The sequence below is a fragment of the Geotrypetes seraphini genome, chromosome 11 (genome assembly GCF_902459505.1).
Source record: "Geotrypetes seraphini chromosome 11, aGeoSer1.1, whole genome shotgun sequence".
Lineage (NCBI taxonomy): Eukaryota > Metazoa > Chordata > Amphibia > Gymnophiona > Dermophiidae > Geotrypetes > Geotrypetes seraphini.
The window spans coordinates 139,337,588-139,364,508 of NC_047094.1; the positions used below are offsets into that span (position 1 = coordinate 139,337,588).

General features: G+C 42.2%; 1 protein-coding gene across 6 annotated transcripts in view; it reads right to left on the reverse strand.

Moving 5' to 3' along the window:
- CHD6 (chromodomain helicase DNA binding protein 6) overlaps nucleotides 1-26,921 on the reverse strand; it is a 218,304-nt gene that overhangs the window by 167,935 nt on the left and 23,448 nt on the right. For 3 of the 6 annotated variants that reach the window (XM_033962937.1, XM_033962936.1, XM_033962932.1), the window contains exons 2-6: nucleotides 25,229-25,371; nucleotides 23,548-23,604; nucleotides 6,482-6,984; nucleotides 5,405-5,546; nucleotides 445-594 (exon numbers count right to left, since the gene is read on the reverse strand). In XM_033962937.1, coding sequence (XP_033818828.1) covers nucleotides 445-594; nucleotides 5,405-5,546; nucleotides 6,482-6,984; nucleotides 23,548-23,580 — 828 coding nt within the window. In that variant the 5' untranslated portion in view covers nucleotides 23,581-23,604; nucleotides 25,229-25,371. Of the gene's footprint in view, nucleotides 1-444; nucleotides 595-5,404; nucleotides 5,547-6,481; nucleotides 6,985-7,586; nucleotides 7,739-23,235; nucleotides 23,441-23,547; nucleotides 23,605-25,228; nucleotides 25,372-26,921 lie in introns of those variants that run through there. The other 3 variants (XM_033962934.1, XM_033962933.1, XM_033962935.1) reach the window with 3 other exon arrangements.

Here is a 26,921-nt window from a genome sequence, read left to right on the forward strand (position 1 = left end):
CTGGAAAGAAACCTGGCGCTTGACTCCAACCAAAAAAATAGAGCCCCAGCTGAGGAATGTCACTGTAATGACCAGGTTATACGAGTCCAGAAATATAGAAAAGGGGAATAAATCCAGAAGAGTTGCAAACTACGGTTCCTGCTGCTAAACCCCAGATCCCGTTCTCATTGATTTGGATGCATAAAAGGAGAGGAAACAGTCAGCCACAAAAACCAAAATAAGTAGAAAGAAAGAGGAACAAAACCAAAAGTTGTGACTAAACAAAAAATATTTAAGAAGTCAGCAGTGAAAGCAGTCCAAAATTATATCAGAAAATTCTAAGAAAGGCTTCTGCTCTGCCCAGACGAAGCATCTGCTGACACATCCAAGTGCATTTTTGCTTCTATCATCAGTGAACTAAACCTATTACATCTGATGCAATGCTGGCTCCATGCACTAAAGTACCTCTGCTTGCCATGCCAATGCAGAAGATGACAGCGCCGATGCTCGCTCTACTCCCAGAACGGCAATTGTTTCACCATCGTCATCGACCACTTTTAGGTCCAAGTCCTCATTGTATTTCCTGCGTTTTACCTGTCGCCCAGACCGCCGTTTCTGTGGGCCAAAACATTTGACGTTAGAATGTGCTATACAAGACATCAAAAACCAGGGCTGTTTCAGGCTTTCCTTCTCAAGTATTTCATCTTTTGCTTGGAAAGCATGATTTTGCACATGGAAGTTGGCTCTTATAAAATTGAATGCAGGTATAATACAGAAGACACTGCCTACATTTATCTCATCTGGATGCATACATTCCCACGGGCATAATTTGCCCATCGCTAATGTGGAGTTGTGATGTACATGTGCATTAGGGTGGTCCAGGGTAGCATGCAAAAAAACTCAACCTTGTCAAATCTAGTCTCCACAAGGCTTATTTTTGTCCACTTAGTATGTGCATCTAATTTCAGCTTCATTAGACAATACTTAGAGGTCAGTTATTTATGTACTGTTTATGAAATTCGTTTTAATTTTTTATAATACTGTTTTTATTTATATAAAGCATTTTATACATATATGATAGACAGCATATCAAGAAATCAATAAACTTGAAACTTGAAACACTGTTTGCTTGTGTGTTGTATATGTAGGCGATTGCACATACAGTGGTACCTCGGTTTACGAGTGCACCGGTTTGCGAGTGTTTTGCAAGACGAGCAAAACATTTGCAAAATCGGTGCCTCGGAAACCGAGCATGGCTCGATTTACGAGCCCCACCCCCCGCAATCCGGCACCCCCCCCTGCGATCCGGCACCCCCCCCCCGCCACGATCCGACCCCCCCGACACGATTGGGCACCTCCCCCGCCACGATCCGACCCCCCCAACACGATTGGGCACCCCCCTGACACAATTGGGCACCCCCCTGACACAATTGGGCACCCCCCTGACACAATTGGGCACCCCCCTGACACAATTGGGCACCCCCCTGACACAATTGGGCACCCCCCCGCCGCTTCTTACCCTCATCTGGGCACTCTTGAAGATCGGCCTACTCGTCTGCTGGGCCTTGAGCATGCTCAGACGCTCAAGGCCCAGCAGACGAGTAGGCCGATCTTCAAGAGTGCCCAGATGAGGGTAAGAAGCGGCGGGGGGGGTACCCAATTGTGTCAGGGGAGATGTCGGATCGTGTCGGGGGGGATGTCGGATCGTGTCGGAGGGGGTGCCCAATCGTGTCGGGGGGGGGGGTTGGATCGTGTCGTGGGGGTGCCCAATCGTGTCGGGGAGGGGGGTTGGATCGTGTCGGGGGGGGTGCCCAATCGTGTCGGGGGGGGGGGGTGCCGGTTTGAGGCAGGGGGGGTGCCGGATCACAGGGGGGGTGCCTGATCGCAGGGGGGGGCCTTCGAGGGGAGCAATGCCGGTTCTCGGGGGGGGGGGGGGGGAACGCATCAAAGCGAGTTTCCATTATTTCCTATGGGGAAACTCGCTTTGATAAACGAGCATTTTGAATTACGAGCATGCTCCTGGAACGGATTATGCTTGTAATCCAAGGTACCACTGTAATTAGTTTGTATGGTGTCATCTAGTTTGCAATCTGTACACGAAAACTGGCTCCTTGGGAAGTCAGTCTGTCAGCTGTCAACTGCTAGACTGCCATGTGGACTGGATGTTCTTTGACTGGTCAATTTCATTACTATAAAGAAGGAAAACCTTTACCAGAGAGCTATAATTTGGTGTGTGAATCAGTGATGGTGAGCTAGGATACCGACAATGCATGGACTCACAGAAAGTTAAAGAAACTACATGACTAAAAATGTTGCAAACAAGGCGCTCACAGCCATGTCCAGACATCTATTGTTTCTGTACGAGCAACTAGTAGCCTTTTTTGACAGAATCACACCAGAAACAGTGCTACATCCACCGTTGCCAGACATTCCACGATGCCTCATGCGTACAGATGAAATGGAACCTATGACCTTTGAAAGTCTTGTAACACCGAGAACACAGTCATTTTTTGATCTCTTGATTGAAGGAGGATCAAAAGCAAAAATATTCCTAAAGAAACATCCCACAGTCCATTTTTCAAGGAACTTTGGAATTGAGCATCCAAACTGACTGTTAATTATGCAGCAGAACAAGGGATAAGCCTCATTGAAAAATACAACGATACTTTGACAAAAGATGAAGAACAGAAGCAATCTGTTCTTCGGCTAGTGGCCGTCACTGAAAAAAAGTTTCCTTCCTTATCAAAGGTGACTCTTATGTCATAAACCATTGATTATTTGTCGAGTGCACAAAAATTACAAATATACTGCTAAGTTAGCAGTAGTTTTAAAAAAACAGTGAAGTAGGGCGACCTCTAAACTTTGTTTGTTTTAAGTAAACTTTTGTGTGGTTTTCATTTTTATATAGAGGAATAAAATTAGCCTTGTGGACAAACAAAATGTTTTAGTTAATTTTTTTGGACCACCCTAATGTGCATTTTATAAAACATTTACAATTTTTTGAACCAAGTTTAAATTCATGTGAGAAAATATGAGAACTACCGAAGGTCACTATATCAGTCTATTTTATAAAAATAAATAGGCATTTATTTTACCATTTTAGACATGAAAAGTGCCCTCATTAAGTGCAGCAGCACATTAGCCTGGTGAAAAGTGGATTTCTGGAAGATTGTCCAAAGAAAATGATTACCTGAACAGACACCTGCAAGGACCTATGTGGTCTCAATGATGTATTTTTAGATTGTGGCAGCCGTGTACCTTCCTATGGATGCCAGGCTATTTAGCAAATAGCCTTGCTAGTTACATACACATTTCCGGCCCTGAACAGTTCCCCAGTTTTGATCTTTAGATATCAAATTGAAAGTTCTTTTCTTTCCCAAGATGAAATATACTTTTAATCATATAAGTAAAACTTAATACAGGAAAAGGGCAAATTGACAGTGTTAGTTATAATCCTAAAGAACAGCACAAAAGAGGTATTTTCTGTACAGAGTGACAGCTATGACTCTAGCCACTTTGCTGGTCTTTATCTGCCATCTGTCACTATATCAAATTAGTTAGTACTGAAATTTTGCAAAATTGATTAAGCATTAACAAAAGACTTTCGATGCTGTACAAGCACACTGGCAAGAAACTGAATATTTCATACATTTGCAGCTCGCAATATATCCATTGGAACCATCTCAAAAGAAACGCTCTCATCATGACAGTTAATCATAAGGCTTCCACCACATATCCTCACACTGAATGGAGTGGTAAACTAGAAATCCCATATGCTGCTAAGGCAAAGATACTGGCTAGCCTTAAACCAACAAACTTCTACATGAGAGGTGGGTTCTGTGCTAAACAGAAGCTGACCTACAGAAAGGGCTCATTTTCCCAAGCTCGGACCCATGAGGATCACTGGCAACTTGAGGGCCATAGGATGTGTTCTGGATCATGGATGAGATACAGCCGTAACTCTGTTGAGTCTTTTGACAACGTTGAAGTTAACTGGATTATTGTATGGAATGGAAAAGTGGGAGACAGGCTGGATTCCCACTGCAGCTCCAGGAACAAAGAGACAGATTGCGAGCCAACTGGAGAAAGAGAAGTTACCTGCACTCCTAGAGAAACTAAACTACACTTAACAAGAATTTATTGACTAGTCTCAGAAAAGGATGCTCCTGTTACCACCCACTTTTTATGAATTTAGTGAAATTTGAACAAAAACGTATTTGCTCAGCCCTAGTCAATTTTCCACAAGACCAATTTATGAACACACAAATCCTTTGACTATCGCTCCTTTTTGCTTTTTTTTAAATTAATGTTTCCTCTTGAAATTTAATTGCCAATACAATTGATTCCCTAGATATTAACTAAAACATGATTATGTTACTGTCACTATTTCCGAGTTGCCTCAACACCAAGTCCTACCTTCCACCTTGTACTAAATCTAAAAGAACTCCTGAACAAGCAGCAATCATTTGTTTGAACTAGGGACATTTATCTGATATCATCTGATTAGCTTCTTCAATCTTTTGCTAGTATGATGTCAGTCAATGAGCCGCAGAGCACTTCCTCCTGGAGGTCACAAGATGGAACCTATTCTCTTGGTCTCAGACTACATTGCTTTCTCTACTCACTGCACAGAATCATCACTTGTCATTGCCCCAGGTACGAAATAAGTACAGGGGGGCCCCCATTTCTGTACCAGGATACATGAAACCAGAGATAATTGTGAACGCTATTATTTAATTCTTTAATTCATTTTCTATCCCATTCTCCCCAAAGAGCTCAGAACGGGTCACACGTTGACATACATAATATACAGTTAACAGATTACACTTTGCCATAGTTCCAGTGCAAGGTTCTACTGTTTAACCTCATTGGCATTAAGCCCGACTGCACTCTACCCCACCATGCCCACAGCAAATCCCAGCAAAAAAGGCTGTTTCAAGAGATTTCTCTCACTGTTCGTTGCTGCGATCCTATCAGGCTAAGTGTTTGTTTTGAGGTTTTATTTGAAACCTTATCCACCTGGGAACCCTGATGAAGGCGTGTTTACCGAAACACGGACCGTGTCGGGTCCCTTGGTATGGTACAAGGTAGTAACATTAACCGCATTCATAATCTTGGTTTAAATAAATTTAGCCTGCGTCTTTGTACATTGGTCTGCAGTTCTCTTTTGTTTTTGGACGGCTTGGGGAAATCCACTGCTTATTCCTAGGGTAAGCAGCATAATTTGCTATTTTTCTTGACCTCAAGAGGAAACTTATTTCCCCTGGTTGCTAAAAAATTTAACTAGTGTTTAAAATACTTTCCCAGTCCTGGAAAAACCTATTCGGCAGCAGTTCTCCTGTAAAGAAGACATTTAGCCTAGCCAAAGTCATCTAAACTGTTTTAATGTAATGATTTCTAAAGCAAATCTTTTGTGCATTTGTACCTGGCTGTCCGCAGATTCCATGGATTCCTCTGTGCTCTGAGTAGCTGAATTTAACAAGGACTGTTCCAAGTTATCCACAGAGATCTCATTTTTCCTTTTTCCTTTCTTCTTTCTTTCCATAGGCAATGGTCCCTGGTCCTTACTGAAATAATAATATATGATATGTAAAGAAAAGTTGGCAAAAGTTTATTTTTAATATTTTATGTTTTAAATACAGTAGTATAAAAAGGTAAATGTTTGTCAGCACAGGAATGTGATAAACATAAGGAAGTGGAAAATGTCAGCAGATAAGGACAATGTGACCTGCCCATTTTTCTTGCCTACTGTGCCATCACTCGTTTTATTCAACCATAGTTTTCTTCTTCTCACAAAGATAGCAAGATTATTTTCAAAGAAAACTAATTGTGTCAGGCAAAATAATGACATACACCACCATTCAAAACAAAATGGAAACCAGGTCTTTCTACAACTGGACCAAAACTATGCTTAACGTGGAGAAAAAAAGAGCGGCTAGCGTAGCTGGTTTTAAGAAAGGTTTGGACAAGTTCCTGGAGGAAAAGTCCATAGTCTGTTATTGAGAAAGACATGGGGGAAGCCACTAGCATGGAATGTTGCTACTCCTTGGGTTTTGGCCAGGTACTAGTGACCTGGATTGGCCACCGTGAGAACGGGCTACTGGGCTTGATGGACCATTGATCTGACCCAGTAAGGCTATTCTTATGCTCCCGCCGTGGTTCATCGCTGGACCACCATAGATACTAAAAGTACGCGGGGTAAGGCAGGAGGGAGGTAAAAATTCTTAGAATCGGCTGGGAAAGGAGGCGGGAGGGATCGCTGCTGGACTACAAGGTCTCACAGAAGGCCCAGCAGAAGCCTGCAACAGGTTTGGGAGAAGGGCAGGTGAGCGCTGACCTGATTATAAACCGAGACACCCATTTTTGGGCCAAATCCCTGTTTATATTCAAGTATATACAGTAACTGCTTAACACACGTTAGTAAAAGGGGCTCTTAATGTCACATTTATTGCTAGTAATAGGAAGATTTTCTCTCTCTGTTGAAATAAAAACAAGCACACACCTTGCCCTCTTAGTTTTTGGCTTGAATGCAGACTGAAAAGCATTTTTCTTCTCTTTCGGAGGTTTCGGATCTCTTGGTTTCCTGGGTTTCTTAATCTCCCTCTGCTGTTTTGGCTCCTTCTGTTTCTGTTCTTTAGCTTTTTTAGGGTCCTTGGGTTCTTTCAGCTCCCTTCTTCTCTTTGGTTTTATGTCGATTACCTTGGTTTCCTTTTTTATAGATTCTAGTATCCCTGGTTCCCTTTTCTTCCGTTTTTTCTTCACTCCGGTGCCTCCACCACCACTATCCTCCATCCCATTGAGAACCACCATCCTTTTAGGAATGACTGCTTTCTGTTCATCACCAGCAAAGCGTTCGTTGTGAGCTGTGCAGTGATACGCCAACTCTGTGATTGTCAGTGGGTGATGAATGCTTGGCTGGTCTTCATCACAAGCAAAGCTGGACTGGGATTTATGCTCACATGGCATGCAAGCATCGGAATGATTTAACACTTTAAATGTTGGCAGCTGAAAAGAAAAAGAAAATGAACATTAATCCCCAATCCATGATTCTTCTCTCATAACCATGTTTATATCTTTAACCGTTTCCAACACACATCCCCTTCAGCCCTCAAAAAGGGCCCAGAGATTCTTTATATTTGCTCTTTCTGTCTCTGGTTCTTCTTCTAGCCATTAGCTGTTTAACCTACCCAGTGCGCTGCAGATTTCTCCTGGGCACCAGAAGAAATGCCAGCAACAAGAAGAGCAGATTAGAGAAGCACCTTGCATGCCATACCACTAACTCTACTCGTCTTTCCTCCTGACAGCTAGTATAATGTGACAGATTGTGAGGGGGAATTATGAAGGTGGGAGTGATGATATGATGGACAGAGACATTACTAGGCACTTAAAGGAATCAGGGTTAAGGGGTCATAAAGACCTCAATCAAGATTTTGATTATTAAAGCTCCACAAAGAATGATCCTGTAAAAGCACAATTTGACATCATACATTTAAAGAACTCAGCTTGTACCAAAACAGCATTGCCAGGACTCAAACCATACCAAATGTACATATGAAAAGGCAGCACTACAACTATTACAGCATACCCTAGAATACCAAGTTACTTACCTGTAGCAGATGTTCTCCATGGACAGCAGGACAAATCCTCAAACCATGAATGGCATCACTGACTTAGCATGCATTAGAAACTTCTCTACTTGGAATATACTGGAAGCTTGCCACTCCCGAACTGTTGCTATCACATGAAACCAATTCAATTGATATGCTTAGTTAAATGCAATGCATATAGCACTGAATGATGAGATAGATATAATAAGCATCTCGGAGACCTGGTGGAAGGAGGACAATCAATGGGACACTGTTACCTGGGTACAAATTATATTGCAAGGATAGAGTAGATCAAATTGGGGGGTGGGGGTTGCACTATATGTTAAAGATGGAATTGAATCAAATCAAATAAAACATTCTGCATGACATAGATAGAAGTGTGGAATCCATATGGATAGAAATTCCATGTGTGAAAAGAAGGAATATAAAGGTTGGGACAAAATGAGATTAGGAAAGCTGGAGAAATGGGTAACACTATAATAAAGGGTGACTTCAATTACCAAATTAATAGGGAAGAGTATGTAAACTCAACAAGTAACAAAGTTCATACTCTATAGAACCCCCTACAATTCCAAATAATCACTCCTAGATAGAGGAAATACACCACACACTAAATTCAAAGAAGGAGCACAAGAGAACCAGAAAAGAAAAAGAAAGTGACCCAGTAAGGCTATTTTTATGTTCTAACTTCTTGGAGAGACTGGTGGTTGGTTATCTGAAGACTTGAATCCTGCTGCTCATGGAAAACACATGTTATAGTAACTACCTTGGTTTTCTCCGAGGACAAGCAAGAAAGAAACATGCAGACACCAAAAGCAACCTAGTTCTTTGGGGGAGATGGAGCTGAGTAGCCCCTGTTCTTCAGTCACTGCATCTTAAGGTGACAGGGGTCCTCCATGATCACCACGCCTTGTCTTGGTAACAAGAAAAAAGGATGATGCCAGCAGGTGCACCAAATTGGCATACAAAGGCTGGCAGGGCAGAAACGTGCTGCAGAATAGAAACTGTACGTTTTTTAGAGAAGCTGAAAGTGTGCTATTAGAAATTGATATTTATGCCATAAGCAGAGAACTTACTGTTAAAGTCACAGGAGGCAATTTAGACCAGGGAGGCTCTAGTCAATGTTCCTGTTTGAGGAAAGTACTTGGAATTAAGTTGTGCAAATGGCTATGGTGTGGAAAGTTCCTAAGAAGCCTCCTCTCTAAATTATGCATGAAATTTGTAAATAGAATACGTTAATATACCACTAGCAGTACCTAATCATTTATGGTAAAGACTTTTGTAAGCTCTTCAGCTACTGGAATCCCTCCTTGAAGTCAGATATTCACAGGCAGATTCACAGAGCTCAATGTTATTTCAAATTGCAGGCTATGAAAGCTATAAACTTGATGTTCTACTTGACTAAAATTTGGAAAAGCCCAACCTGATCAGTTTCATGATAGATAAAGCCCAAAGATCTGCCTTGACCAATAAGGAACAGTGAGAGACTTTGCTGTCAGGATCACATTTTCAGGATATCCCTAAAAAATACGAGACAGATTTGCATGCATATATACTACCCTCACTGTATGCAAATCTGTCTCATGTATATTCATTAGAAATATCCGGAAAACTTGACCTGTTTATGGCCTTCAAGAAATGAATTTGAACACCTCTATCAGAAATATTGGAGTTCACACAAATAGTACCCCTTCTCCAAATGACTCCTGAGGCTAGTTTGCTGTGAAACAATCCTCTAATTGACACAGCAAGTTACAGTAGCATTCTGCATTAACCGTTTGGCCCCTTACTGATTCTAAAACACTGTGACTCCAAGATATAATTACCCGAAGTGGTTCAAAACACACTATACTAAACTGATCATTAGTACCACTTCCAGACAGGAAGTATCCAATATATATTAATATTCGTTCAGGAAAAAGGGCATACTATAATCATAGGGAGTCTTTGTTAACCCCCAGAAATGAGAAAACACAGAATACAGACGATCAGATTATGACCTGTGTCCTCACATACTCAGGGGATTGTCACAAAACTGTTCGGTCCCTAAGGAAACACTGGGAAATTTTAAAGATTGCGGGGGTGTTTCAGGATTTCCACTTGCGGATAGCTTATAGAAGAAACCATAATCTCAGGGAAATTTTATGTCCCTCCACGCTCCCTGATAATGATGTGGATGCTGGAGTGACATATTCTGGTGATTCTAGATGTGGGTCTTGTCAGATGTGTAAAATAATGATCGAATCTGACTCTTTCTGCAATCCTAAGGATAATAAGAAGTACTCTTTACGACACTCTTCCGATTGTAAATCACAAGGAATTGTATATATTTTGCAATGTCCATGTAGGTTATTATATGTAGGACAAACCTCAAGAAAATTTACTACTCGATTAACAGAACATAAAAGTAACATTAAAAATAAAGTAATGGGGGCTCCACTGGCTAAACACTGCATAGAAAAAGACCATGAGTTTTTCTCCCTTAAAGCAATCATCATTGAAGTTGTTCGTCAGAATAAACGAGGGGGTGATTTTAAACGATACTTGGCCCAGCATGAACAGAGATGGATCAACCGTCTGGGATCTCTTGAACCTGGCGGTTTGAATAAAAATCTTGAATGGCAACATTTTTATTAATTTAATCTTTATTAAAATATTAACAGTAAGTTTTCCTTTGGGCTTTAATTCTCCCCGTTAAGGGTTAATGTCGGGTTTTATGATGTCAGAACGTCCCGGTACGTTGCCTAGTCAGCACGCTGAGGCACAAGTATAAAAAGTACTGCCGGTGCCATATTTCCTCTGTTTGTGAGCCTTTGACAACGATTAACGGTGAAGTAAGTTTGACTATTTTTGATTAGAAGGAAAGTATGAATAATAATACTCTTATGGTATGATTTGAATGTATATTCTAGATGCCTCAATGCTTCTGCCTCTGGCCCTGAAGCAGTGGACCGAATGTTATGTCCACGAAACGCTGGCCACGTCGCAACATATTGGCAGTGAACAGGCTATATATGAACCAGCAATGACAACGCTGAGATAAGTATCTAATATCTAGTTGTCGAATATTCTCTCCCAAACCATCAGAGAGGTGTATCCATAAGATTTAGAATAGTTTTGAAGAAAATATTTAAAATATCTAAAAAAAAGTACACATATTTATTTGAAAATAATTAAAAATAATTTAAGTGAATTAAAGAAATTTTCAGGTTTTTTGGCCAATGATTAGAGCAAGGAGCTGTTACGTTGAAGTTTCAGTGTATGATAGGACTATACGTATGCTCCTATTCTGAGGCCTTTTTCCTGAACGAATATTAATATATATTGGATACATCCTGTCTGGAAGTGGTATTAATGATCAGTTTAGTCTAAAACACTGTGGCCATGATCTATCCTGCTGACATTTTGGTCTTGAATTTCATTCGCCTAGGAGAACCGAGTGCCGTTTTGCACGGACTGTTTTGTCTCGAGATCATAGTCGTTCCAAAAAGTTGGCACCAATTCACTGAATATGTCTCAAAGCACAGTTACTTACCATAACAGGTGTTATCCTGGGACAACATTAAGATATTCTCACATGTTGGTGATGTCATCCATGGAGCCCCAGTACAGACAGTGAAACGTGCAGAATTACTTTAAGCTTTAACAAGATTTTAGACAGCCCGCACCACGAGTGCACGCATGCCTTCCTGCCCAACGCCAGCTCGCAAGGTCGTCAGTTCTATGCCCAAGCAAAGAAGCCCAACTAGGGGAGGTGGGTGGATTGAGAGAATATCTGCCTGCTGTCCCAGGATAACACCCGTTACAGTAAGTAACTGTGCTTTATCCTTAGACAAGCAGGCAGCATATTCTCACGTGGGACTCCCTAGCTTTAGTAAAAGGATGGAGGGAGAGTTGGGTTTCAGAAAAATTAGAGTTGCCTCGTAAAAACCTAGACCCAATGTCATACGAGAGCGCGGAGGCAAGGAAAGGAACATAACAGAAAAATGAATAGAAGAACTCCATGTTTTATTAGAGGTAAAAGGAGAATTCCAAGAAAACCTATATGTATGGAGGCTGAGAAAATAATAAAAGACCTCCCAGAGGCAGATGAATCTAAACATAGGCGACGGAGACACCAAAAAGATTCAAGAATCAAATAAGAAAAGATTACTAGCAAATGCACCCATATGGAGACCAGCAGTTGAAACCAGTCATATCCCAGAGTAGATACAAATAAAAAGGGAAATGATTTTCATAAGTAACAGCATGATTCTCATGAAAAGAATAGCCGTAGAGGATAAAAAGGATGAACTATCCTAGAAGGAGAGAAAAGCTGATGCTCTATACTGAAAAAGAGGAGCTTAGTAAGGTCAGTGTTACTAAAATTGGGACCTGAACCCATGAAAGCATATTTCTAGAAGGAAAGTAGTTTAACCTTCAAACTACTGTTCCCTGTTACTGGTATGTCAAAATATATAAATTTTACCCCAAATGATCCAAGATGGCCACGGTGCAGACGCTCTGAGAGCAACGCTTCTGACCGCTCCACTCATCTTTCCTTTTCTCTGTTAGTCAGCTTGCTGGTTACCTACTTCAGATGCCGAAGAGAAGGGGCCGGAGCGCGGCGCTCCGAGGCGCCTTCCTTCGGCAGAGTCGATGAGATGTTGCGGCGGTTGCAGGAGGCAGTCCTTCCTGTGTCGGGAGCAAGCCCGTTGAGAGCACCGGAGATGGGCGAGACCGGGGTTGTCTCTCCAGGGCTAGAAACCACCTTGAGCCCCGACTTGAGAGCACCACCTCGGTGTCCCCGGTCAGCCAGTTCCCCAGGGGTGGAGGAAACCCTGGAGATGGTGGAAGTACTTCCCCTCGAGACAGCGGGTCATCATGGGAAACTGAGGAGGCAATACTCTCTGACCAGGGAGTAGTTGCAGGAGAATCCGAGCTGGGACAAGCAACCGGAGGTGCAGGATTCCAGCCAGAACCTAACCAGGGGAACTTTTCTTCTTCTGACGGTGAGTATTTTTACATTCAGCAAAGTCTTCCAATTTTAGAGAAACCAGCGCAAGTGACTTTAGATTCACTATGGGATTTGATTGCAAATTTTACTAGGAATATTAGTCCCAATTTCCAATATATTGAGGGGAAATTGATTCAACATTCTAGAGAGCTGAAAGATTTGTCTGCGGAAGTGACTGTTTCAAAGGATACAATTCAAAAGCTTGATCAAGAAATTTCTTTGACCAAACAAGTACAGGAGTCCCTAATTAAAGACAATATTAACTTAAGGAAGAAATTGGAGACACTTGAAAATAATTCCCGGAATAACAATTTGAGATTAATTAATTTCCCCAGATTGACTTCAGTTACTCCTAGGGAAATGCTTAGGAGATATTTGATAGAAACTTTGCAAGTTTCAGAAGAAACTTTACCACCGTTTGTTCAAGTGTACTATTTGCCAAATAAAGAAGGGGCCCCAACGCAAGTTAAAATATCGGATCAAGCATTACTGAATGTTTCTGAATTGTTAGAAACTTCAAATAGAGAAACAGTTGTACCTTCTACAATGATTTTGACTGTAGCTCTCGCCATGGATAAAACATGATTATTGAGACTTTTCTTTAAAAATAGACAGAAAAAGTTTCTTGGTTGCAAAATACAAATGTTTCCTGATCTCTCTAGAGAAACTCAAAAGCGACGTAGAGAATTTTTGCTGTTGAAATCTGGAGTCACTTCACTGGGAGCAACGTTTTACTTGAGACATCCTTGCAAGTGTATTGTTTGCTACCGTTCACTTAAATATGTTTTTTTTGAGCCACAACAATTAACAGCTTTCCTGGCTATGTCCCGACTGGATAAAGAGAAATCAACAGCTCCATAATCATATATCTGTCCATCTCTCAGTTGTGTCTGTATTTTATCTTCTAATAATAATTTCCTTTGTTCGCTTTAATGAATTCTTGGGTCCATATTTTGAGGACTTGAGTTGAGTTGGTTGAAAGAATTTTCCTGTATTTTTCTCTTTTTATTTAGATTGAATATGATTTATATTGGATATAGGTCATATCTATACTAACTAACTTTCTGTACAAGTGATTACTTGGTATGTCATTTGAAAACTAATAAAATAATTAAGAATAAATTTTACCCCAGTAAAAATAAGGAACGCAGAAACGAGCCATGAGAGATGTGGTCCCGAGTAGTAAATAAGTGCCACATGAAAACACATGTACCCAAGATGAACAAGAAAAACAACCCATTGTCACTGAACTCCTGTACTCTCTTACTTTACTATAGAAGAGGGATCATGGTAAAAGAGCTTAGCCGTGTGGTACCCCTCCCCCCCCCAAAAAAAAAAAAAAAAAAAAGAAATTACCTCTGAGCCAGTGGTAAGAAGATACCAGAGAGTTGAGAGTGACCTAACTAAACGAAAAGAGGCAATGTGCATGCAGATTTGAGGTACTGAATAGAAGCTTCCTGGGAAACAATAGATGTGCTTCATGGAAAGTGGTCACAAGTAAAAGAAAACATGGGAGGAAATGGGCATCCAGCAGAAGAAAACCTCAGTGTTGCACAGAGAAGTACCCAACGGAGATTGACCGGATGCATCCACCACTGGTGAAGTGACCACTGAGATGCTAGAGACCACTGAAGCACTGAGGAAATGGGGTAACATGGACTGTGGACGCAAATGTGGCCTATGCACAAGTGTAATACCAGAGGGCCAGCTAGAAAACAACATAGACGCAGATCCCATGTGCCTATCCCAGGCCCTCTTGAATTCAGACATAATCTTTGTCTCCATCACCTCTTCCGAGAGACTGTTCCACACATCTACCACCCTTTCTGTAAAAAAGTATTTCTTTAGATTACGCCAGAGCCTATCACCTCTTAACTTCATCCTATGCTCTCGCATTGCAGTTTCCTTTCAAATGAAAGAGACTCGACTCATGTACATTTATATTATGTAGGTATTTAAACGTCTCTATCATATCTCCCCTCTCCCGCATTTCCTCCAAAGTATACAGATTGAGATCTTTAAGTCTGTCCCCATACGCCTTATCACGAAGACCACACACCATTTTAGTAGCCTTCCTCTGGACAGACACCATCTGTTTTATATCTTTTTGAAGGTTCGGCCTCCAGAATTGTACACAATATTCTAAATGAAGTCTCACCAGAGTCTTATACAGAGGCATCAATACCTCCTTTTTCCTACTAGCCAATTCTCTTCCCTATGCAACCTAGCATCCTTCTAGCTTTCGCTGTCACCTTTTCAACCTGTTTGGTCACCTTAAGTTCATCATATACAATCACACCCAAGTCCCGTTCCTTTGTTGTGCACATAAGTTCTTCATCCCCTGCACAAAAGTTCTTCACAATAGGAGAAGCACGTAAAGGGAAAGATACTTCAAAGTAATTGTATGGACATCTTGGGAAGTACTGCATGAACATTGATAGTACAGTGGGAGGTGTGCTTCAGTAAAAAAAACCTATTTGATCCTGCTTAGAGGATAAAGATTTTTGGATTTTTTTTTAACATGGTAAGGAATCTAACTTAACAGGCTCTACGCCCATGTTAGATTCCTCCACTAGTCCTTGTGATTATCCAGACATCAGGAAAAAAACATCTGACAGGCTCTTCACCCATGATGAATTCCTGAAGTAGTATGGAAAGGTGATTGCAAAGTGAATCGATGCCTCGACAGAAAACTGGATTCAGTACCTTGTAGCCCCAAAATGCTAGGCTTAGGAAGGCCCAGGACCGAAGAAAACAATCTCTAGAAGCAGGTCCAAGACTAAGCTGGATTCTTAGACAGATGACGCCTCACGGTATCTGAAAAAAACATCGATGTCTATGCAGAATCTCGAAGGGCGATCACCATTAACGGGAACAAGACATCGATGTCTTTGAACCCAGACTAACACTCCAAAATAAATAATGTCTGAGACAATAACTTCAAATTCCCTTCTTATGCAAGTCTGCACAGCGTAGTCCATAGCACAATAAAGATCACATTACTGTTAGAAATTAAGAAACTAGAGCTGGAATGCTGTGCCATGGCTAAGGGCGAGTTCAAAATTAAGCTGTATTTTTTATAAAAAAGCTTTTGATGTCCTGATGAAGACCTTCGATACCTCGATGTGAACAACATCGGTGTTTCACTGGTGATCGATGCTCCAATGAAGAGGATCGTCAACGGCGTCAATATCTTATGAAAGCAGAAGGATGATCTGAGGATGAGCGTCATCATCAACTTGAGGAACGTCAATACGAAGCAGAGGCTGAAGTGGAACCGATGAATGTAAAGGGGAGAATGAGGATACTCCCCAATGTCGGTACCATTTCCATGAAAAAAAAACATTCCCTCAAACTGCAGCTGATGTGATGCTCTGTCAAGGTCATAGCCAATGTAAACAATGTGAAGCAGTGTGCATAAAACCATCGATCCTGGAACAAATATCCTGCACTGATACCTCAGACTGAGTAGGTATCAATGGTGCCACAGGGTGTCGAGGGGTGGGAGACCTCAAAAAGGATGCACACCAAATAGGAGAGACAACCTGCACAGAAGGAGAGTACCAGTGTCGATGTAGTATTCCTCAATGCTGTACACCCATATCCTTGGATCCAGGATAGATGCTACAGTACTGAGGAAAAAATCTGCTACTGCAAGAAATACTACATTAATGCTCAATGTACATCGATGCTACGACGCAAGAAGAATCTGGAGAAGATACCATTGTTTGATATGCTACACTTAGCCTAGATCGGTACTGATGCAGATCGATGCATGAAAAGGAGGCACCAACACCACATTGCCACAGTTGTCGAAGTGTGGATTACATTACAATAGTGATTTTTATTCCACCATTACTTTGCGGTTCAAGGCGGCATGCCAGAGAAGGCGATGCACTCTAAAATGACACTGGCGATGCACTCTAAAATGACACTGGCGATGCACTCTAAAATGACAATCTGTATCGACGTTCATCGATGATGAGGAGGCACCATGACCATATAACATCAAGTGGTATCGACAGTGTCACAGGCGTCGATGCACAAGTGACTTAAAAGGCAATGTGCTTAAAAAAAAAAAAAAAAAAGACAACCTGTATCGCCCAGAAAGCCATGCATCAAATGGACTCGATGCTTAATTGGCAGGGCACTGTCCACTGCGATTCATCTGTGGTTGAGACATTGGTTATAGAAGGCAAACATAATGCTAGGAATGATAGAAGGGGATCATAAACAGATCAGAAAAGGTTATCATGCCGCTGTACCGAGCCATAGTACGCCCCACCGGGAATACTGTGTCTAGCACTGGTCGTCATACATGAAGGTCACGGTACTACTCGAAAGGGTCCAGAAAAGAGTGACTAGAACATAAGAACATAAGCAGTGCCTCTGCTGGGTCAGACCAGGGGTCCATCATGCCCAGCAGTCTGCTCACGCGGTGGCCCATCAGGTCCAGGACCTGTATAGTAACCCTCTATCTATACCCTTCTATCCCCTTTTCATTCAGGAAATTTTCCAATCCCTTCTTGAACTCCAAAATCGTACCCTGTCGTATCACTCCATCTGGAAGCGCATTCCAGGTGTCCACCACCCGTTGGGTGAAGAAGAACTTCCTAGCATTGGTTCTGAATCTGTTCCCTTTTAATTTTTCTGAATGCCCTCTCGTTCTTGTAGTTTTCGAAAGCTTGAAAAATCTGTTCCTCTCCACTTTCTCTATGCCCTTCATGATTTTGTAAGTCTTTATCATATCCCCTCTATGTCTCCGCTTCTCCAGGGAAAAGAGCCCCAGTTTCTCCAATCTTTCAGCGTATGAAAGGTTTTCCATACCTTTTATCAAACGTGTCGTCTATTCTGAACCCTCTCGAGTATCACCATATCCTTCTTTAGGTACGACGACCAATATTGGATGCAGTACTCCAGATGCAGGCGCACCATCACCCGATACAACGGCAGGATAACTTCTTTTGTTCTGGTTGTAATACCCTTCTTGATTATACCTAGCATTCTATTCGCTTTCTTAGTGGCTGCTGCACACTGTGCCGACGGCTTCATGGTCTTGTCCACTATTACCCCCAAGTCCCTTTCTTGGGTACTCTCACTCAATGACAGCCCTCCCATCGTGTAGCTGTACCTCGGGTTTCTGTTTCCTACGTGCAAGACTTTACATTTCTCTACATTAAACTTCATCTGCCATCTCGTCGCCCACTCCCCTAGTTTGTTCAGGTCCCTTTGTAAATCTTCGCAGTCTTCTATAGACCTAGCCCCATTAAATAGTTTGGTGTCGTCTGTGAATTTTATTACTTCGCACTTCGTCCATGTTTCTAGATCATTTATAAATACATTGAACAGCAGCGGTCCAAGCACCGACCCCTGCGGAATACCACTCATGACCTTCCTCCAGTCCGAGTAGTGGCCCTTCACTCCTACTCTCTGTTTCCTACCCGCCAACCAATTCCTGATCCATCTGTGTACATCTCCTTCTACCCCATGGTACTTCAGTTTCCAAAGTAGGCGTTCATGGGGTACCTTGTCAAGGCTTTTTGGAAGTCTAAATATACGATGTCTATGGGGTCCCCTTTGTCCATCCGTTTGTTAATTTCTTCGAAGATGTGCAATAAGCTCGTCAGGCATGATCTTCCCTTGCAGAAGCCATGTTGGCTTATTATCATAAGTTTATTCCTTTCTAGATGCTCCTCGATGCTTTCTTTTATCAGCGCTTCTGCCATTTTCCCCGGAACCAAGGTCAGACTTACCGGTCTGTAGTTCCCCGGGTCACCTCTCAATCCCTTTTTAAAGATGGGCGTAACATTGGCTATCTTCCAATCCTCCAGTTAAGGGGCTGGAGGAGTTGCCATACAGTGAGAAATTAGAGAAACTGGGCCTCTTCTCCCTTGACAGAGGAGACAGAGGACATGATCGAAACATTCAAGATAATGAAGGGAATAGACTTAGTAGATAAAGACAGGTTGTTCACCCTCTCCAAGTTAGAGAGAACGAGAGGGCACTCTCTAAAGTTAAAAGGGGATAGATTCCATACAAACGTAAGGAAGTTCTTCTTCACCCAGAGAGTAGTAGAAAACTGGAAAGCTCTTCCGTAGGCTGTTATAGGGGAAAACACCTCAAGGGATTTAAGACAAAGTTAGACAAGTTCCTGCTGAACTAGAATGTATGCAGGTAAGGCTAGTCTCAGTTAGGGCATTGGTCTTTGACCCAAGGGCCACCGCAGGAGCGGACTGCTGGGGCATGATGGACCACTGGTCTGACCCAGCAGCGGCAATTCTTATGTTCTTAATGCTAATATGCCACCGATGCAAGTAGATGGAGGTATCAATGTCTACCAGTACTGACAAGTCCAACTCCAGACCTTTATGTGGCATAAAGAAACACTGAGATTAATCAACAGTGTTTGTCTTCTTCTAATGAATAGCCCTGGAGTCAGATACAGTTGGAAAGGGCAAACCGATGTGGAGTAGAAACAAGGCCGACAATCCATCAATGATCACAGAGGAAGTCAGAATGGAAATTTGTGTGAAGGCCACTAAAAACTGAAAGAAGTTTAAAGAAAGTCCAAAATTTTTTCTTTTTTTCTACTTTACTTGTTTTCCAAAAGAAAAGTAGTAGAACAGAACGAAGAAACTTGATATACTTGATAAAGATTTATAAAAAATAAATGGGAAGGCAACTCGACAGAGAAACAAGAGCTATGTGTTTTACTCTGTGGAAAAGGAAAAACTGAGAACCTTGTGTGTTGGCATCAGGCAAGTAGTGCGGGCAGTCTAAAAGCTTGTTAAAGTTTAAAGTGATTCTGCACTTTTCACTGTCCATACCAGGGCTCTGTGGATGAGATCACTCACATGCGAGAATATGCTGCTTGCTTGTCTAAGGATAAAATCAACTTGGAAGTGTCCACTAGAGAGCTGCACGGGAACGGGGACGACGGGAATCCCGCGGGACCCGCGGGTTTCCCCTTCGGGTCACGGGGATCCCGTGGGGACGCCCCCTAGGGTCGCGGGGATCCCATGGGGACGCCTCCGAGGGGCGCGGGGTTCCTGCGGGGCTGGATGTACTAAGTCGCGCGGCTTTTCTCCCTACCTGCTCTGCTTGCAGCACAGAGCCGAACGGAAGTCTTCCCGACGTCAGCGCTGACGTCGGGAAGACTTCCGTTCGGCTCTGTCCTGCAGGCAGGGTAGGTAAGTAGCCTCGCGGCTCGAGTGGCTACCAAGGGAGGGGGGCGGTCTGCCCCGCCCCGGGTGCAGCACAGCTGGATAGGTCCCCTTACTTTTGTGGCGTTTCCCTGACCGACCGACAACAACCCTGGTCCGACAAACCTCCCTACCCTTAACCGCGAATCTAAATTACCTTCTTACAGCAGCTGTAAGAAGGAAATTTAGATTCACGGTTAAGGGCAGGGAGGTTTGTCAGACCGGGGCTGTTGTCGGTCGGTCGATCGGGGAAGCGCCACAAAAGTAAGGGGACCTGGCCGGCTGTGCTGCACCCGGGGCGGGAGAGAAGGAGGGGGGAGAAGGACGCTGAAAGCACTGGGGAAGACAAAGGGGTGGAGAAGGACGCTGAAACGCCATGGGGAAGACGGGGGGGGGAGGGGGGGGAAGGACACTGAAAGCATTTGTGGAAGACAGAAGGGGGAGAAGGACGCTGACAGGACATGGGGAAGACGGGGGGGGAGAAGGACGCTGAAAGCACATGGGGAAGACAAAGCGGTGGAGAAGGACGCTGAAAGGGACATGGGGAAGACGGGGGGGTTGGAGAAGGACACTGAAAGGCCATGGGGAAGACAGAGAGGGAGAAGGACGCTGAAAGGGACATGGGAAGACAGAGGGGGGAGAAGGACGCTGACAGGACATGGGGAAGATGGGTGAGGAGAAGGACGCTGAAAGGAAATGGGGAAGATGGGTGAGGAGAAGGACGCTGAAAGGAAATGGGGAAGAGAGAGTGGGGAGAAGAACGCTGGCAGGGAAGAAGACAGAGAGGGCAGACTATGGGGGGGGCGGAGGGAAGAAGATGGGTGCCAGACCAATTGGAAGGGGGGGAGAAAGGGAGAGGCACAGTAACAGAGCAAATGGAAGACGCAGAAGGAAGAGAGACAGTGGATGGAAGGAACTGAATGAGAACATGAGGAAAGGCAGAAACCAGGCAACAAAGGTAGGAAAAGAATTCTATTCTTTTTATTTTTTTTGCTTCAGGATAAAGTAGTATATTAGTTGTGTTGATAAAAATTTATAAACAAAAGAGGCTCTGGTAGAAACCCATTTACAAAGTATGTATTCTTCCCAATTAATATTTCCAAATTAATAAAGTCTTTTTGCTTATTTGTAAATGGGTTTCTACCAGAGCCTTTAATTCAGTAGCATAATAAATGAAATAACTATTTCTGAAGTTTATAGGGACGGACGGGACAGAGGGATTACCTCACGGGGAACGGGCGGGGACGGAGGGGATTTCCTCGCGGGGACGGGTGGATTCCTCACGGGGAAGGGTGGGGACGGGTGAGACTTTGGCGAGGACGGGTGGGGACGGGTGAGACTTTGGCGGGGACGGGTGGGATTTCTGTCCCCACACAACTCTCTAGTGTCCACTCAAAAGCACGTGGGATCTCTCAGAGAAAAAGAGATAATGGTTACTGTGGATGGGCAGACTGGATGGGCCATTTGGCTTTTATTTGCTGTCATGTTTCTATGTTTCTCATCAGCATTCAAACATTTGGCCATCCACTTGGCTGACAGCTTCTGCATACCCAGCTGCTCGTGGATTATACATCCAACACATTCTCAAGCAATTGTTTTAGTCGATATTCGCTGATCTGCCAAAATCAGGTCATGGTTAACAATTTCAGGAGTTGACAGTTTGAGGCCTCCCAGACCTTGCTGCATCTTCGGTCTCAAAATCTCCACGCTGAAAGTTTGCACACCACTTCTTCATTGTGGAGTATGATGGACATTGTCACTCAATGTTTGCATCATACATTCATGGATCTCTTTTTTAGAGTTTTCTTCTGCAGGAATAGGAATTTCATGACGGCACAAAGTTCCACACTTGAAAATTCCACAATTTTCATCGACATGGTTCAATCAATGAAATGAAAACAAAGTCCAAACATAGCATTTCGATTCTGCAAATTAGTACTTTATAAAACACTCTTTCTCGGCTACAGTAACAAAATAACGCTCGGAATTTAGGGAGTTGGTTGGGCTGAGAACTTTTCAGCACCCTCTCATATTTTGTAAGTGCGCTGCTATCACAGCCAGGCATTTTGTGACATCTTCTATTATAGATAGAAAACGAAATGGCAGAATGCGATATGGAGGTGGTCATTTCCTATACAAATATGAAATTCTTTATATGTGGGTACGCTTAGAGAAACCATAAAATTTACTAGAACTATTACAAGGCCTTCAAGCACCAGCTCCTCTGCCACCTCAAAGTACTATTCTGTCAATCACTATTTGATAGACATTGAATAATAATAATAATAACAACAGTTTATATACTGCAGGACCGTGAAGTTCTCTGCGGTTTACAATGGTTAAAAGATGTTACAAAATTAAGTAGAATTAACAGAGTTAGAAGCTAGTTTATTAACAGCGCTAGAGATCAGTTAGATAAAAACCATCTAGAACCTTCACAAAGAAAGGCTTAATACAATCAAAACATACATTTCAACAAACTAAAGGAAGGTAATGTTTTTTTTCATAAAACAGGACATTTTGTATCCCAATTTTCTCTTGTGGTTTCCTTGTCCTTCTATTTCTGTATTCTTGGATTAGTACTGGTGTCTAATAAAGAGATTATTAAACAAAAAACAACCCAGACATTTCAAAGAAAAGGGGTCATACGAGGAATGTTAGACGAAAATAAAGAGTGATAGAGAGGAATGGTTAGAGTATTAGGCTGGGAATCAGGGAATCGAGGGTTCAAAACCCGCTGACAGTTCTTTTGAACTTGGGCAAATTGTTTCAGGTAAAAAACTAGATCATACACCCTTTGGAGATAGGAAAATACTTCTGGTGCTTGAAAGCAATTTGCTGTGGGTTACCAATGAAAAGGCAGGATTTAGAAAATGACATGGGGACAAATTTTTCCCTGTTCCCGAGGGAACTAATTTCCCCATCCCAGCGAGTTCTTTTCCTTTCCCTGCCCCATTCCTGCAAGCTCCATCCTCATCTGCACAAGCCTCAAACATTTTAAAATCGTGTGTTTAAGGCAGAGCTTACAGAAAAGGGAGAGGGACAAAGACAAAATTTATGGGGATGACACAGGGAAATTGAGTTCCTACGGGAACGGGGAAAAATTTGTCCCCATGTCATTCTCTAATTTACATGTAAATTAAAAAATATAAAATCAAGCATGTTTGAGACATACTATGAGGCTATGGTATTGCAAAGAACTTAAACTTCATTCCCTCTAGAAGAGAAGCAAAGGAGAGGGGTTAAGCAGAAAACAAAGCACAGATATTAGCAAGACAAAGGTCTTGAGGTAGACAAAACAATTATAACTCTTCAAAAAACAAGATGGCTGGTACTTAAAGAGCCAAATGTTCAGACAAGAACCTTACCATTTTTCATAACTATTTAGATCAGTGTTTCTTCTAACGCTTTATATGGCTGTGATGATTGAGAACACAACCTTCAGCCCTACCTTGCTCTCCATGCCGTTGCTCCAGGCTCCTGTATAACATCAACATCAATATTGCATAATCTCCTGCCTCTTGTCAAGGTCATGCAGGCCTAGACATAATGTTCCTGCATTGGCAGGTGACATGGTGACCCCAAATTTGGATTTTGATTTAATAAGTTTTCTCTCCTATACAGAGGATGAGAGAAGGGCCTTAGCAAATCTGACCCTAAAGTAACAAAAGAAAATGGCCATCCTCAATCACATCGCCACAAACATCAACATATTAAGAAATATTACAGAAAGATGTATTGAATAGAATATAGGTCCACAAACCTGCTTATCTTTTTTTTGTATTTTCATTATCATCAACTTTGGGAAGGTAATTTATACCTGGATAAACAAAACCAAAAAGCCAATGAGCTCATATTGTCTATTGTTTTAGCTTCTGCCCTACCTCCAGTCTACAGAAAAGAGAATACAATTCTACGTCATGTAGCTGCTGTTTGCTTTTCTTGTTTTGCTACAATCTCTATTTGGACTTCTGTAAATACTTAAAGCCAAGTTTTTATATAACTGGCACCTAGACATATACACATAGAAGTGAGAGTTTTATTTAAATTTTAATGTATTTTACATAAAATTCTATATGGAGTTACCACTGTACATGAGCAAACATTTTATTTTTGTTGATTCATCTAGGGCAGTGGTCCCCCCCCCACCCTGTCCTGGAGGAGCATCAGGCCAATCGGGTTTTCAGGTTAGCCCTAATGAATATGCATGAGAGAGATTTGCGTATAATGGAAGTGACAGGCATTGAAATCTGCTCCATGCATATTCATTAGGGCTAGCCTGAAAGCCCAATTGGCCTGGTGGTCCTCCAGGACAGGATTGGGGACCACTGATCTAGGGTGAGGAGGTGGTTTGGCGCAGTGGTTAAAGCTACAGCTTCAGCATCCTAGGGCTATGGGTTCAAACCCATGCTGCTCCTTATGACCTTGGGTAAGTCACTTCATTATTGCATGATTTCTGATTTTTATAAAGAAAATATAATATTAGACAAAGGGAACCTAAGTAAAAACATAACACAATTTTAAAATTAACTACTTCATTTCTTTGAGGAAGAAGTAATCCAACATCCATATCACTCATGTGAAAAAATAACGTAATAGCTGTGGGGAAGGGAGAGTGTGGTGCAGTGGTTAAAAGCTACAGCCTCAGCACCCTGAGGTTGTGGGTTCAAACCCTGTGCTGCTCCTTGTCACCCTGAGCAAGCCACTTAATCGCCCCATTGCCCCAGGTACATTAGATAGATTGTGAGCACGCCAGGACAGATAGGGAAAAATGCTTGAGTACCTGAATAAATTAATGTAAACTGTTCTGAGCTCACCCGGGAGAACGGTATACAAAATTGAATAAATAAAGTTTAGATTCAACAAGGCTGGCTGTCCTGAAATATGGCTACGTTCAATCACCTTAACCCTTTAATTGGCAGATGGCAAAATGGCTGCTTTACATAACTTGATGCTGAACCAGAGCAACAGTGCCAAAGGGTTACATTTTGTCAGCTGGTGGACTGAGGTTTACTTAAGGATCAGAAACCATATATGCACTTAAAACTCCCTACATTGAATTTGTTCTTTCATTCTTGGACGACTAAAAAAATGTAAAGTTGTCACATGCTCAGAGGATGCTGTAGGGCAGGAGATTAAGTGCAAATTTCAAAGGGATTCTCCATTAACGTTTTTTCAGGTTTATTCTACATACTTTTGAGTCTTCAGAGAAAGAAATCCCTGTTTTTAAAGAGCAACTCTATGGGGAGTTTCCAAATTCATCCACTTTCTTTTGGAGCATTGGGTTTAAACCTTGCAGTTGAAATTTGTGGCAAATAAATTCAGCTCCAGAGCTTCCAAGAGAGAAAGTTTTGACTAAATGCAACTGACAGTCACGTATTTTATGTTTTGTTCTCCTGACAGGAAGAAAAGAATTCCCACAAAAACCTTATCTGTTTACACACCTTCAATTTTTGTCCCCGAGTCTAGTCCTCTGCATGTATGGAGACACTTGCTCTTTAATCTTCCCTTACATTATTCTAAATGAGTCAACCTATGGAGCCACATCAGTGATGAGTGAAATAGTCCATCATCTTCTTTCTAATCACTATAAGAGAAAGAAAATTTATTGTAAGCAAAAATGCTACAAAAGCTATTTTGGCAGAGACAAGAATGTGTGACACAGAGCTACTAATCTAACCAAGTATTAGAGGAAGGTTTCTTCCAAGTACTTATTTTCTATATTAATGTTGACCATTCAAACAGCCTGAAAAGCAGCAAAACACACAAACAGTACAAATACATGTTTTCAAGGATATTTACTAAGCAGTGAGCACCTTTAGAAGTCATGTTATGAAGAGCAGAATAAGGAATATACAATCTCTGCTACAATGCGGATTTTTTAACTTGGCATATGGAGAAGGTAGAAACTTTGTAGGCAAGTCAGCAAATTAGGAAAGTATGCATAGCTTGACTCAAGAATTCTTTCCAACCCTACTGCATCTCATTCATACGTCTGTCTCTCTCTTTATTTTAGATCCAGGACAAAGATATGTATATATAAATAGAAAATGATAAATTTACCACATTATAATGGGTTTTTTTTATTTTGAAGCCTTAGTCGGAGTCACTGGCATTGCGAGGGTGGGAGGTGCCAGGGGCAGTGGTGCCTCCCCTCACTCTCTGCCATGCTCCCCATCCCTTCCCCCATAGCTATTTAGCTTCCTCGGAGCGAGCAGCATCTCCAACTTGCTGCCTGCGCCGGCGTTCCTTCTGACGTCACTTCCTAGTTGTGGGACCTGGAAGTACTGACAGAGGGAAGTGCCGAGGCCAGCGCAAGCAGCAGGTTGGAGCGAAGAGCTAGAGGTACGGTGGGGTGGAGAGGAACTGGTGTCCCCACCAAGATGCCCCCCCCTCCTCCCCACCTCTTACTACGCTACTGGTCGGAGTCAGTACATTTTTGCCAACTCCGACTCCACAGCCTTGACAGCGTCAGGGATGATGTGGCAGATGTGAGGGTAGATTTGGGGCTATGGGAGCTTTTTGGGGTAGGGAACTCCACCTTTTGAACTGTCTTGCCATGTTCTCTAATGACACCACAATCCAAACCCTGCAGGACCCATCAGAAACATGTTGATTTAAGAGAGCAATTTTTTGTAGTGCTCATAATAACAGAGGTCATTACCGATCCATTCGTGAGGTAAAGACAGACTGATGCTTACAAGAATAGGAACAGGACTGGCCAGTAGAAGAGAGCTGATAATACCTCTATATCTGGTGAGACCACCCCTTGGAGCGAAAGTGAAATTGTAAAGGAGGGAGATTAGCTTATAAGTGTTAGATTTATTATTACAGGAGCCACAGAAGGCTCAACTTGGACATTTTTTAGCATGTCCATTTATTCGGCCCACTTTGAGACTTTTTAAGCGTCATCATTTTCAAAAAATGAAAATCCGCATTAATTCCATTGAATAGATTGTAAAAAGTTGTATAAGATCACCAAGTTTTATTTGTTTTGCTTATATAACCAAGGAACTATTTGGGCTCAAAGCTAGGAATACTGTACATGGTTGCAGTATGGTGCTAAACCTTCACAAGTATTCTACAAAGTTAGTTCGAGTCCTGTAAAATTCAAAAACTTAACATGGAATGATCCCC